The sequence below is a fragment of the Mobula birostris genome, chromosome 4 (assembly GCF_030028105.1).
Source record: "Mobula birostris isolate sMobBir1 chromosome 4, sMobBir1.hap1, whole genome shotgun sequence".
Classification (NCBI taxonomy): domain Eukaryota; kingdom Metazoa; phylum Chordata; class Chondrichthyes; order Myliobatiformes; family Myliobatidae; genus Mobula; species Mobula birostris.
Window position 1 is genome coordinate 11154816 of NC_092373.1, and position 13728 is coordinate 11168543.

Consider the following 13728-nt stretch of genomic DNA (forward strand, 5'->3'; position numbering starts at 1 on the left):
CATTTTCTAGCTATTTGGACAGTGAGCTACTCATTTTCAAAGATTAGTGGCTTTTAATGCGTGGACTTCATTGGTTATTAACACCTGAAATATGTATTAGAACATAAAACGTGAAACAGTACAGGCCCATCAGCCCACAATACGGTGGAACTATACAGCACAATACAGGCCCTTTGGCCCAAAGTTGTGGCTCTTTTTTGGTTGGGATTGAGCACGGAGGTTGCATCCCAGCTGTCTATGTGATACGCAAGCCAAGGTAGTATGAATGGAGGGCAAGCTGTTGCCCATGTAGCACACTCTTCATGCAATGATGAATCCAAAGGAATGGCAGACACTGATACAGTTAGCCACCAGCAGCGTCGCAGTGCCAGTCAGCGTTGAACTCGATGTAAGACTGCCTTAGGGACTCCAGCATGGGTATCACAGTTCTTCTTCTCCTAGATCAGCTGACAAGCCCCATCCGCCCAAGTGAGGTGCCAGTAACCTGTCTTAACCCTTTCTTCTGTCAGTAGAAATGGTTCCGCCGGGCTGAAGCTTAGCAACATGTGAAGGTCAGGTGCTAGACTTGGTTGTCAAAGATTATTTGAGATGCACGGCATAAGAAGCCTGTGGGAACTTATCCCCACTACCACCCCCCTGCTGTAACAACGTTGAAGAACCATGACCCACCATCCGCCCTCTCAAATTATCATTTCCACCCTAGAATAAAAGGAGTAACTCTGACTATTTATGATAAATATGCTAAATATGCAAATAATTGGATCAAAGGTGCACCAATTTTATAAGTGCATAAGACCATGAGCAGAATTAGGCTATTTGGCCCATCGAGTCTACTCCGTCATTTAATCATGGCTGATCCTTTTTTTCTCCTCTTCCCAGCCTTCTCCCTGTAACCTTTGATGCTGCTTCCATTCAAGAACCTATCAAGCTCTGCCTTAAATACACCCAATGACCTGGCCTCCACAGATGCACGAAGCAACAAATTCCACAAATTCACCACCCTTTGGCTAAAGAAATTTCTCCGTATCTCTGTTTTGAAAGGGTGCCCCTCTATCCTGAGGCTATGCCCTATTGCCCTAGATTCTCCCACCATGGGAAACATCCCTTCCACATCTACTCTGTTTAGGCCTTTCGACATTTGACAGGTTTCAACGAGATCCCCCCTCATCCTTCTAAATTCCAGTGAGTACAGACAACCCTTTGAAAGGTATGATAACTCTTTCATTCCTGGAATCATCCTTGTGAACCTTCTCTGGACTCTCTCCAATGCTAGTCCATCTCTTCTATGATGAGGAGCCCAAAACTGTACACAGTACTCAAGGTGAGACCTCACCAGCACCTTGGCATCACATCCCTGCTCTTGTATTCTACACCTCTTGAAATGAATGCTCACATTGCATTTGCATTCCTCACCACTGACTTAACCTGCAAGTTAACCTTACCTTCAGGGTGTTCTACACAAGGACTCCCAAGTCCCTTTGCATCTCAGATTTTTGGATTTTCTCCCCATTTAGAAAATAGTCCACACATTAAGTTCTTCTACCAAAAGTGCATGATCATGCATTTTCCAACATTATATTTCATTTTCAAATTTCTTGTCCATTCTCCTAATCTGTCTGTCCTTCTGCATCCTACCTGTTTCCTCAACACTACCTGCCCCTCCACCAATCTTCATATCATCTGCAAACTTGGCAACAAAGCCATCTATTCCATCATCTAAATCATTGATATACAGTATAAAAAGAAGCGGTCCCAAAACCAACCCATTTGGAACACCACTAGTCACTGGCAGCCACCTAGACAAGGATCCTTTTATTCCCACTCGTTGCCTACTTCCAATCAGCCAATGCTCTAACCATGTTCGTAACTTTTCTGTAATACCATGGGCTCTTAACTTGGTGAGCAGCCTCATGTGTGGCACCTTGTCAAAGGCCTTCCGAAGTCCAAATATACAACATCCACTGCATCCCCTTTTATCTACCCTACTTGTAATCTCCTCAAAGAATTCCACCAGGTTCGTTAGGTAGGATTTTCCCTGAAGGAAACCATGTTGGCTTTGTCCCATCTTGTTCTATGTCACCAAGTACTCCATCACCTCTTTAACAATTGATTCTAACATCTTCCCAACCACTGAGGTCAAGCTAACTGGTCTATAATTTCTTTTCTGCTGCCTTCCTCCTTTCTTAAAGAGTGGAGTGATATTTGCAATTTTCCAGTCCTCTGCACCATGCCAGAGTCCAATGATGTTTGAAAGATCATTTCTAATGCTGCCACAATTTCAAATGCCATCTCTTTCAGAACCTTAGGGTGCAGTTCATCTGGTCCAGGTGACTTATGTACTTTTAGGTCTTTCAGCTTGTTGAGCACCTTCTCCCTTGTAATTGTAACTGCACCCATTTCTCTTCCTTCACACACTACAACATCTGGCACACTGTTAGTGTCTGCCACAGTGAAAAACGATACAAAATACTCATCTAGTTCACCTGCTAGCTCCTTGTCCCTCGTTATTATTTCTCCTGCTTCATCCCTCTTTTTTTTATACTTGTAAAAGCTTTTACTATCCACTTTGATATTATTTGCTAGCTTGCTATCATATTTCATCTTTTCCCTTCTAATGATTCTTTTAGTTGCTCTCTGTAGGTTTTGAAAACTTCCCAATCCTCTACCTTCCCACTAATTTTTGCTTTGTTGTATGCCCTCACTTCTGTTTTCACATTAGCTTTGACTTCCCTTGTCAGCCACAGTTGTACTATTTTGCCATTGGAGTATTTCTTTGTTTTTGGAATACACATGTCCTGCACCTTCCTCATATTTCTCAGAAACGTACACCATTGCTGCTCTGCTGACATCCCTGCTAGGAGCTCCTTCCAATTTACTGTGGCCAACTCCTCTCTCTTTCTTTCTTTTTAAATCTTTTTATTGAATTAGTACACAAAAGGTAAACCATATAGGCACTAATATACTGTTAGAATATATTACAGGAAATATTAATACAGAAAAAATTAATACAAACAGTGCAGTTTAAACTTAAAATAACAAGGTAGTATAATAATATACTAATTTTTATATATATCAATAAGGAAAAAAAACCCCAAAAAACCCCCCAAAAAAAACCCACCGTGCGACTAATCTAAAAAGCAAAGCAAAGCAATGGGCTAACTAGAAATCAAGTAGAGTTAAACAACTTAAAACAATCACGTCCTCAAACCCGACCTCCATTAAAAACAGTTAAAAAGCAAGAAGGGAAGCTCCTCTCTCATACTACTGTAATTTTCCTTACTCCACTGAAATACTGCAATGTCAGACTTTACTTTCTCCCTATCAAATTTCAAGCTGAACTCAATCATATTGTGATCACTGGTTCCTAATGGTTCTTTTATTTTAATGGTTCACTCAACAGAAGATAAGCTGTATTGTGTTTGACTGTAGACTGCTGAAACATTGATGGACTCAGGGGCTTGGACTACATTTGCTCGTGTGACTGTATTTTACTCCTAGCTTATATTTGCTTGCTATCTTATATATGCCTGCTATCTATATGTGCTACATGTACCATGTGCCGTGTATGACTGTTGTTACTGCGTTTTGTGCCTTGGCCCCAGAGTAATGCTGTTTCATTTGGATGTATTCACAGGTATTCATGTATTGTTGAATGATAACTAAATTTGAACTTGAAATTGAAAGGCAGAGCAGACTCAAAGGGCCAAATGGTCTAATTCTGCTCCTACGGTCTTATGGCCTTTATTTATTGATTTATTTATTTATTGAGATACATGTGGAACAGGCCCTGCAACCCCCAATTTAACCCTAGCCTAATCGAGGGACAATTTACAATGACCAATTAGCCTACCAACCGGTACGCCTTTGGACTGTGGGAGGAAACCGGAACACCCGGAGTAAACACATGCGATCACAGGGAGAATGTACAAACTCCTTACATACAGTGGTGGGAACTGAACCCAGGTAGGCTCGATGGCGCAAATGGCCTAACTCTGCTCCTATGTCTTATAATCTTAAATCAGCCATGATGGAATGGTGCAGCAGACTTGATGGGATGAATGGCTTAATTCTGCTCCTACAGTATGTCTCATGTCTTATCATACTCCAGAGACTCAAGGACATAGGAGAGGCTGCGTGAGTGCTGCAGTGATAGAGGTGACGTCTCTCAGATGCCACATATGCCTCTATTTTATTTAATGTTTACTTATTTAGAGATACAGCATGGTAACAGGCCCCTTGCCCCATCGAGCCTGGACCACTCAATTAATCTATGAACCTGTACGCCTTTGTAATGTGGAAAGAAACTGCAGCATCCAAATGAAACCCATGTGGTCACAGGAGAATATATAAACTGCTGACAGGTAGTGGCAGGAATTGAACCTGGGTTTCCGGTGCTGTGATAGTGTTATGCGAACCACTATGCTGCTGTGCCATTCCCATACTTTATTAGCAACAACATCACCGCTTCAGTTTTTCACGTGACACGGAGAGACGCTGAACGATTCCTACCAGGGGTACGTCCACCGGCGGCGATGCATGGACCTGTAGGTTGACGGCGATGGTCTGAGGTGGAGGTAGGGCCTGGAAGGGCATCTGGACCAGGGCCTGGGCAGCGGGCATCTGCTCCCTGCAGTGCAGCACCGTCTGTGGCAGGACCTGGGTGGGCGAGACGATCTCGGGGGCCACAGCCAGCGCACGCACAGGCTGCAGCGGGAGGCGCTGGAGGGGGGTGGGGGGCCGGGTCTGCCTCAGGGGTCCAATCTGGGCCACGGGCGAGCGGTGGGCGGGAGGCTGCACAATGATGCCGGCCTGGGCTGGGACGGGGGGAGGGGGAGGGGGAGGGGGTGGGGGAGAGCGAGGCAGCGCCGGCGATACCACCACCGTGTGCTGCTGGCCCTGGGGGTGGGAGCTCAGTGGCTGACTGTGCGCCTGGGTGGAAACACAGTGAGGCGGCTGGACAGGAGCCTGCGGTGGGCATGGCTGAACGGGGTCGGCCTCGGAAGCCTGCACCTGGAGCGCTGGGGGCAGACGGTGAGGTGCCTTGGGCGGGGAGGGCTGCTGCTGTGTCAACGGTGGCTGCTTGATCAGCTGGTGAGGCTGCATCGGGGTATACGGGGCTGTGGAGGATAAACACACCGAATTAGTACATGGCTCACTCCATCCCTCCCTCCATACAGAACAGAGTTCAGAGTTCAAAATAAATTTATTATCAAACTACAAATGCACATTTATGCCACCATAAGCTGCTCACTTTGTATCCAAACAGAACACAGAACACAGAATGGTACGGTACAGGAACAGGTTAGTTGGCCTATGACGACTGTACTGGAATATTTTAAGTTCACGGCACTAAATCCTCTCAGCCTGCATGTTAGGTACAGGAGTAGAGTGAGGTCAATTGGCCCATCGAGTCTGCTCCACCTTTCAATTGGGGTTGTTTTTTAAAAAATTTTCAGTCCCTATCTCCCGTCTTGTCCCTGTAACCAGGAGCTGGAGGAACTCAGCTAGTCAGTCAGCATCTCTGGAGAGAGATGGACAGTCTCAGCAAGATGAATAGTTTCAGCCTGAAACTTCAAATGTTCATTTCTCTCTAGAGATGCTGTCCCATTCACTGAGAATCTCCAGCTCCTTTGTCTGTTGATCCATATTTCCAGCGACTTTACTCTTTTGTGTCCCTGTAATTCCTCATCCCTCACCAATCAAGAACTTCTCAATCTCTGCCTTAAATAACACAAAGGTTGGAGGTGTTGTGGATAGTGTGGAGGGCTGTCAGAGCTTACAGCAGGATACTGATAGGATGCAAAACTGGGCTGAGAAGTGGCAGATGGAGTTCAACCCAGGTAAGTGTGAAGTGGTTCATTTTGGTAGGTCAAATATGATGGCAGAATATAGTATTACTGGTAAGACACTTGGCAGTGTGGAGGATCAGAGGGATCTTGGGGTCCGAGTCCAGAGGACGCTCAAAGCAGCTGCGCAGGTTGACTCTGTGGTTAAGGCGGTGTACAGTGTATTGGTTTTCATCAATCGTGGAATTGAATTTAAGAGCCGAGAGGTAATGTTGCAGCTATATAGGACTCTAGTCAAGCCCCACTTGGAGTACTGTGCTCAGTTCTGGTCACCTCACTACAGGAAGGATGTGGAAGCTATAGAAAGGGTGCAGAGGATATTTACAAGGATGTTGCCTGGATTGGGGAGAATGCCTTATGAGAATAGGTTGAGTGAACTTGGCCTTTTCTCCTTGGAGCGACGAAGGATGAGAAGTGACCTGATAGAGGTGTACAAGATGATGACAGGCATTGACCGTGTGGATAGTCAGAGGCTTTTTCCCAGGGCTGAAATGGTTGCCACAAGAGGACACAGGTTTAAGGTGCTGGGGAGTAGGTACAGAGGAGATGTCAGGAGTAAGTTTTTCACTCAGAGTGGTGAGTGCGTGAAATGGGCTGCCGGCAGACGGTGGTGGAGGCAGATACGATAGGGTCTTTTAAGAGATTTTTGGATAGGTACGTGGATCTTAGTAAAATAGAGGGCTATAGGTAAGCCTAGTAATTTCTAAGGTAGGGACAAGTTCGGCACAACTTTGCGGGCCGAAGGGCCTGCATTGTGCTGTAGGTTTTCTATGTTTCTAAATAGACCCAATGTCATGACCTACACAGTCCTTTGGAAAGGGTCCAGAGGACGTTCCTGAGAACGATTCCAAGAATGTAAGGGTTAATGTATGAGGAGCATTTGATGGTTCTGGGCCTGTACTCACTGGAGTTCAGAAGAATGAAGGGGTTCTCATTGAAATCTATTTATTATTAAAAGGCCTAGATAGAGTAGCAGTGGGGAGGACGTTTGAAGTAGTGGAGGAGTCTTGGACCAGAGGGCAAAGTCTCAGAATAGAAGAACATTAACTTACAACCAAGATGAGGAGAAATTTCTTTAGCTAGAGGGTGGTGAATCAGTGGAATTTATTGCTACAGACAGCTGTTGGGGCCAAGTCACTGAGTGTATTTAAAATGGAATTTGATAAGTTTTTGATTAGTCAGGGCATCCAATGTTACAGAGAAAAGGCAGGAGAATGGAGTTGAGAGGGATAATAAATCAGCCATGATGGAATGGCAGAACAGACTCGATGGGCTGAATGACCTAATTCTGCTCCAATGTCTTATGGTCTTCTAGCTGAAGAAATTCCTCTTAATCTCAGTTTTGAAGGAACTTCCCCATTGTCAGGCTCTTGGTGATGGATTCCCAACCTGCTGTCCATGGGCCCCTAGGTTAATGGTAGGGGTCCATGGCATAAAAAAGACTGGGAACCCCTGCTCTAGATCATGACCCTAGACTTGCCAACTAACGAAAACATTGTCTGGACATCCACTCTATCCAGACCTTTCAATATCCTCGTCCCTCCATTCTCTGTATATTCATGTGCCTGTCTAAGAGCCAACTGGTCCTGGCAGCACATTCTAGGCACCCACAGCTCCCCACATAAAACTACCTGCCTCACACATCTCCATTAAATTTACTCCTCTCACCGTCAATGCATGCCCTCTAGTATTAGATATTTTAGGTTTTGGAAAAACACACTGGCTGTCTGGTCTTACAGTTTATCAAACTGAAGGTTATAATCTCTATTAAGACTCCCTTCAGCCTCCAGAGGAAACAACCCTAGTTTGCCCAAACACTCTGTATAGCACGTGCCCTCTAATCCAAGCAGCATCCTGGTGAACCTCTCCTGCATCTTCTCCAAAGCCTCAACATACTTCCTACAATAGGGTGACTGGAGTTTTATAAAGCTGCAACATAACTTCCTGACCCTTTAACTCAATGCCTTGACTAATAAAGCAAGCATCCCATATGACTTCTTAACCACTCTACTGACTGTGTAGCCACCTTCAACAAGCTAAGGGCTTAGTCCCCAAGATCTCTCTGTACGTCAGTTAAAGGTCCTGCTATTAACTGTATCTTCCAAGAAGCCCACAACCTTGGCGTGGTTTGGAGGTTTGCATGCCTCAATGAGAGCTATGCTGGCTGGCGTCAAAGCTTTATGCTTTGGTTCTTAGTAGGGTTACCCATGCCAAACAGGTCAAAGGGTAGAGGCCAGACTAAGAGTGATCCACCAGTCCTCCAGGTTTGGGAGGTTCTGCTCAGGGCTAACAACCCTGACTGGTAAAACAAAACTGTTACAGAAACAGCAATAAAGAATCCTTCTACATCAGAGTGCGATGCTATTCCTGACAGTAGTGAAAACCAAGAGGAAGTTACAGACACGATGAAGGAAGCCCTGAACACTGCCAGAGACGGAGAACCTTCACTGCTGTCCTAAACGTCAGCAGCATCACTGGCAGTGAGTAAGTAAATAATTAACTGTGTACTTTCCCTTTACATTTGACCTGCTAAAGTGCAATAACTCACATTTGCCTGGATTAAGCTCCAACTACCAGTTCTCCGATCATATCTGCAAATGATCTATATCCTGCTGGTGTCCATTGGCAGCCTTCTACACTATCCACAACACCACCAAACTCTGTCATTTGAAACATATCCACATTTTCGTCGAAGTGATTTATATACACCAGAAACTGAAGAGGTCTCAGTATTGATCCCTGCGGAACACCACTAGTCACAGACTTCCAACCAGAACAAGCCTCATTGAGCAAGCCAAGTCTGAATCCAGGTGGCATAGTTGTTCCATATTATCATAAAGACTGTAAATCAAGCAAAGTCAAAACAAACCCATAAACATTAACTAGTGCAGAGAGTAGAGCTGCTGCCACACTGGTCTGGAGACCCAAGTTCAATCCTGATCTGTGGTGCTGTTAGCTTGTTTGGGATTGGCATGTTCCCCTTGAGAGGCCATTTTCTCCAGGTGCTCTGGCTTTGCGGCAGCAGTACAATGCAAAACATAATAACAGGAAAAACTGTGTATATATATTCACCGATGTTGCCCAAGGGAAGGGCACTAGGGCCAATACAGCTTGGCACTGGTGTCGTCGCAGAGCAATGTGTGGTTAAGTGCCTTGCTCAAGGACACAACCTGCTGCCTCAGTTGAGGCTCCAACTAGCGATCTAGTGTGCATGTAACACACACACACACACGCACACGGGGTGATTGATAAGTTCGTGGCCTAAGGTGGGAGGAGTCAATTTTAGAAAACCTAGCACATTTATTTTTCCTACATTCACACACTTATTCCACGGTCGTGGAGTATACAGATCCCTTCTTTGTAGAAGTCAGCATCTTGGACCTCCAGAAGTGGTTCACAGCAAGGGTGATTGGTAAATTCGTAGCCTAAAGTAGAAGGAGAGGAGGAGAAACTTCAAACTTTCTGAAGTTTTATTCAGAGTTGAACTGCACATGCATGTAACGAGAGCTGTATAACTCATCTCCTTCTACCTTAAGCCACCAGCTTATCAATTACCCCTGCTGTGGACCACCTGGAGGTCCAAGACACTCTCGTTACATGCACGTGCAGTTCAACTCTGAGTGATAACGCAGAAAGTTTGAAGTTAATAACTCATTCCCTTTACCTTGGGCCATGAACTTATCAATCACCCCTGCTGTGGACCACTTCTACAAAGAAGGGATCCGTATGCTCCACGACCACTGGACTAAGTGTGTAAATGTAGGAGGGTGCTATGTTGAAAAGCAAATGTGCTAGGTTTTCTAAAATTGACTCCTTCTACCTTAGGCCACGAACTTATCAATCACCCCTCGTATATCTGTGTGTGTGTATAAAAATAGTTAAATCAAAAAAGTAGTGTGGTATTGTTCATGGGTTCAATGCCCATTCAGAAATCGGATGGCAGAGGGGAAGAAGCTATCCCTGAATCACTGAGTGTGTGCCTTCACGCTTCAGTACCTCATTCCTGATGGTAGCAATGAGAAGAAGCCATGCCTTTGGTGATGGAGGTCCTTAATGAGTTGATGGAAATGTTGGGAGAATAAAATGAGCAAGACAACAAGACATAGGAGCAGAATTAGGCCATTTGGCCTAACAAGTCTGCTCAGCCATTCAATCATGGCTGATTCTTTTTTCCCCTCCTCAGTCCCACTGCCCATAACCTTTAATGCCATGTCCAATCAAGAACCTATCAATCTCTGCCTTAAATACATCCAACGACCTGGCCTCCACAGCTGCCGGTGGTAACAAATTCCACAAATTCACCATCCTCTGGCTAAAGAAATTTCTCTGCATCGCTATTTAAATGGATGCCCCTCTATTCAGTGCAGGTGGACGTGCCTGACGCCGGCCCCCTAGGCCTGAGTCGACGTAGTAGTAGTAGTAGTAGTAGTAGGACGTGGACTCGGAAGGCACAAGGCTGTGTGACTTTCAAAGCTGTAGCCCCTGGAGGAAATGCTGAAACCTGAAAGAAAGGATGTAATGCTGAGGTTTTGAAAGGCATTGGTCAGACCGCAGTCAGCCCTCTGTTCTACAACACTTCCCAGGGCCCTACTGTTCACTGTAAATATCCTACCTTGAATTGACCTGGAAGTATGGAATGCTGAGGCTTTATGAAGCATTGCTCAGACCGCACTTGAAGTATTGTGAGCAGTTTTGGGCCCCTTACCTAAGAAAAAATATGATTGCATTCGAGAGCATCCAGAGGAGCTGTGTTGGGGCTGTGAGCCTCACATCATGAATTCAAAAACTTCATTAAAACAATAACCAACATCCAGCTGAATCCAAAGGACATAATAGTCAGTTTCGACTTGGTGTCCCTTTTCACGAGCGTTCCTGTTAAGGTCAGTTTGGTCCTCCTGCGGTCAAGGTTTGATAAGGGTTCCATTAACCTGCTTGAACACACCCTTACATCGACGTACTTCCTCTATAAGGGGAGCTACTATGAACAAATGGACAGAGTGGCCGTGGGATCGCCCTTGTCACCAGCTATTGCTGGTTTCCACATGGGACTATGAGGAGAGGGCTCTGATTTTATTGCCCTTACGCCTCAAATGCTTCTTCAGATACGTTGATGACACACTTGTAGTGAGGCCTCATGGACTCCAGGTACTCCAATAGTTCCATGACTATCTGAACAGTATACATCCAAACATTCAATTTTTGGAGAAGAACGTTGCCTCCCATTCTTGTACATTCTAATACGATGGAAACTGGATAACAGCCTCAGACATGGCATCTATCAGAAACCTAATCACATGGACTTATACCTCAACAATAACAGCCCGCATCATGCCTCCCCATGTAGAGTGGTTCCCTCCACTTTGACTAACCATGCAAAAACTATTTTGGACCCAGAGTCTCTCCCCGAGAAAATAAGATGAATACGTATGACATTCCTGCAGAATTCCTCCATTGGAAAATGAAGTCACCTCTTTTCCCCCTTATTAGGAGAGAGAGCATGTTGAATTATTGGGTGAACAATGTAGTCTTTGGGGTAACTGCGCGTCTGTGTCTTTGTTATTGCTTTGCTCACATTTGAGTGCTGGTAGCAGGTGCACTTTATTTTTGCCGGTGGGGGAGGAGGATTGTTGTATGCTGCCACTCACATGCGGGGGGGAGGGAAGCTGTGGGGGGTGACTTTGGGGCTCTAACATTTAACTGTCGTTCACTCTTGGGGCATTCCTCTGTTTTCGTGGATGGTTGCAAAGAAACAGCATTTCAGGATGTATATTGAAAACATTTCTCTGACATTAAATTGTACCTTTGAACCTTTGAATGGCTACAAGGTGAAGGAAATCAATCAGGCCCTTAAAAGGGCTGACTGAAAAACCAGGAAACCTAAGAACGAGGAGAAACCTGTCACCACCGCATATCTTCCCTATATTTCCATGGTTTCTGGAAGGAATGCCAGGATCCTGAAGAAATACCATTCACAAACCCGTAAGGAAGTTCAAATCTCAGCTTCTCTGGGTCAAAGATGACCTGGGACTCAGGTCGACTGGCGTTTACAGGATACCCTGTGAATTCAGAGCAGCGCATATCAGTCAGATGGAACACATGGTGGAAACCCGCATCAAGGAGCACAAGAGGTGTATCTGTTTGGGTTACCCAGAGAAATCAGCGATAGCAAAACATTGCATTCACAATGGCCACAGGATTGACTTCAACAGCACAAAACTACTGTGCTGTGCCAATGGCTTTTGGGACCGCTTGGCAAAGGAAGCCATTGAAATAAACTGAAAATAATTTTAACAAAGGTCTCGCTCTAAGTAAAAACTGGAATTCAATTGTAAGTAACGTGGGAGAGTGGAAACCTGCTGGATGAGAACTAACCAGTCGGGAGGGAGAGACTACAGGGATATAAATACGACTGGACTAGACATGCGCAGGTATCATCCTTGATGAAGGTGGCAGAGTTTGTCATCGAAACTTTGGTTATAATCGATACCTGTACCAGGCTACAAGCCCAAGAAGAATTTATTTGTTATATAGGCCAGGAAAGCACCAGATCCTTTGTCCAGAGGAGGTTCATGAGAATGATTTTGGGAATGAAAGAGTTAACATATGAGGAGCATTTGATGGCTTTGGGCCTGTACCTCTTCGAGTTTAGAAGAATGAGGGGGGAATCACATTGAAACCTATCAAATATTGAAAGACCTAGATAGTGTGGATGTGGAGAGAATGTTTCCTATAGTGGGAGAGTCTAGGACAAGAGAGAACAGCCTCAGAATAGAGGGAAATACCTTTAGAACAAAGATGAGGAGGAATTTCTTTAGCCAGATGGTGGCGAATCTGTGAAATTCATTGCCATGGGTGGCTGTGGAGGCCAAGTCTGGGTATATTTAAAGCCAAGGTGGGTAGGTTCCTGATTAGCAAGGGTATCAAAGATTACAGGGAGAAGGCAGGAGAATGGAATTGAAAGGGATAAAAAATCAGCCATAATGGAATAATGGAGCAGATTCTGTGGGCTAAATGGCATAAATCTGCTTCTGTGTCTTATGGTCTTAAATGCAGGGAGCGCGTGCAAACTCTACCTGCAGACAAGTGTCAGAGGTCAAGGTCGGACCCAGATTCACTAGAGCTGAGAGAAGCAACTCTGTAAGTTATGCTCATGTGAACCAAACCCCACAGTTACCTGAGGTCAACCTGTAAGCCCGTTCACCAACACTTGGCCTGTAGCCATCTGTAAAGATCAAAAATAACCACAGATGGTGAAAAAAATGAAATAAAATTAAAAACTGCTGGAAACACTCAGCTTATCAGGCAGCATCTGTGCAGAGAGGACCCTCTGTCTCAGGCCTGACATATCAACTGTTTCTACTTAAACAGATTCTGCCCAGACTAGTGAGTATTTCCTGCAGTTCCACAGCCTCTTAAGGCTTGATCATTCATTGTGTTGAGAGATTATCTACCCCCTCCCCTGTAATAAACTTTGCCGGTGTGTTAGGTTAATGAAAATGCGTTAGTACTTTCCCCATCACTAGTCTGAACCACTCGGGGAGAAAGCAGGATTTCCCGGTGGCCAAGTATTTTAATTCCGATACCCATTCCCATTCCGACATGTCAGTCCATGGCCTCCTCTTCTGCCATGATGAGACCACTCTCAAGGTGGAGAAGTCAAAGTAGCCTCTAATCTAATGGCTTAAACCCTCTTTTACAATTCCCCACTCTGGCCCCCTTCTTACTTTTTTCTCCTCACCTGCCTATCATGTCCTCTTGGTGCCCCTTCTCCAATGGTCAACTCTCCTCTTCTATCAGGCTCCTTCTTCTTCATCTCTTTACATTTTACACCTATCACCTTCCAGCTTCTTTCTTCATCCTCCCCCTCCCCCACCCACCTGGA

At 45.1% G+C, this 13728-nt stretch overlaps 1 protein-coding gene across 3 annotated transcripts in view; it reads right to left on the reverse strand.

Moving 5' to 3' along the window:
- Window positions 1-13728, reverse strand: part of LOC140196163 (polyhomeotic-like protein 3) — a 179104-nt gene that overhangs the window by 70760 nt on the left and 94616 nt on the right. For all 3 annotated transcript variants that reach the window (XM_072254915.1, XM_072254914.1, XM_072254913.1), the window contains one exon: window positions 4510-5117. In XM_072254915.1, coding sequence (XP_072111016.1) covers window positions 4510-5117 — 608 coding nt within the window. The remainder of the gene's footprint in view (window positions 1-4509; window positions 5118-13728) is intronic.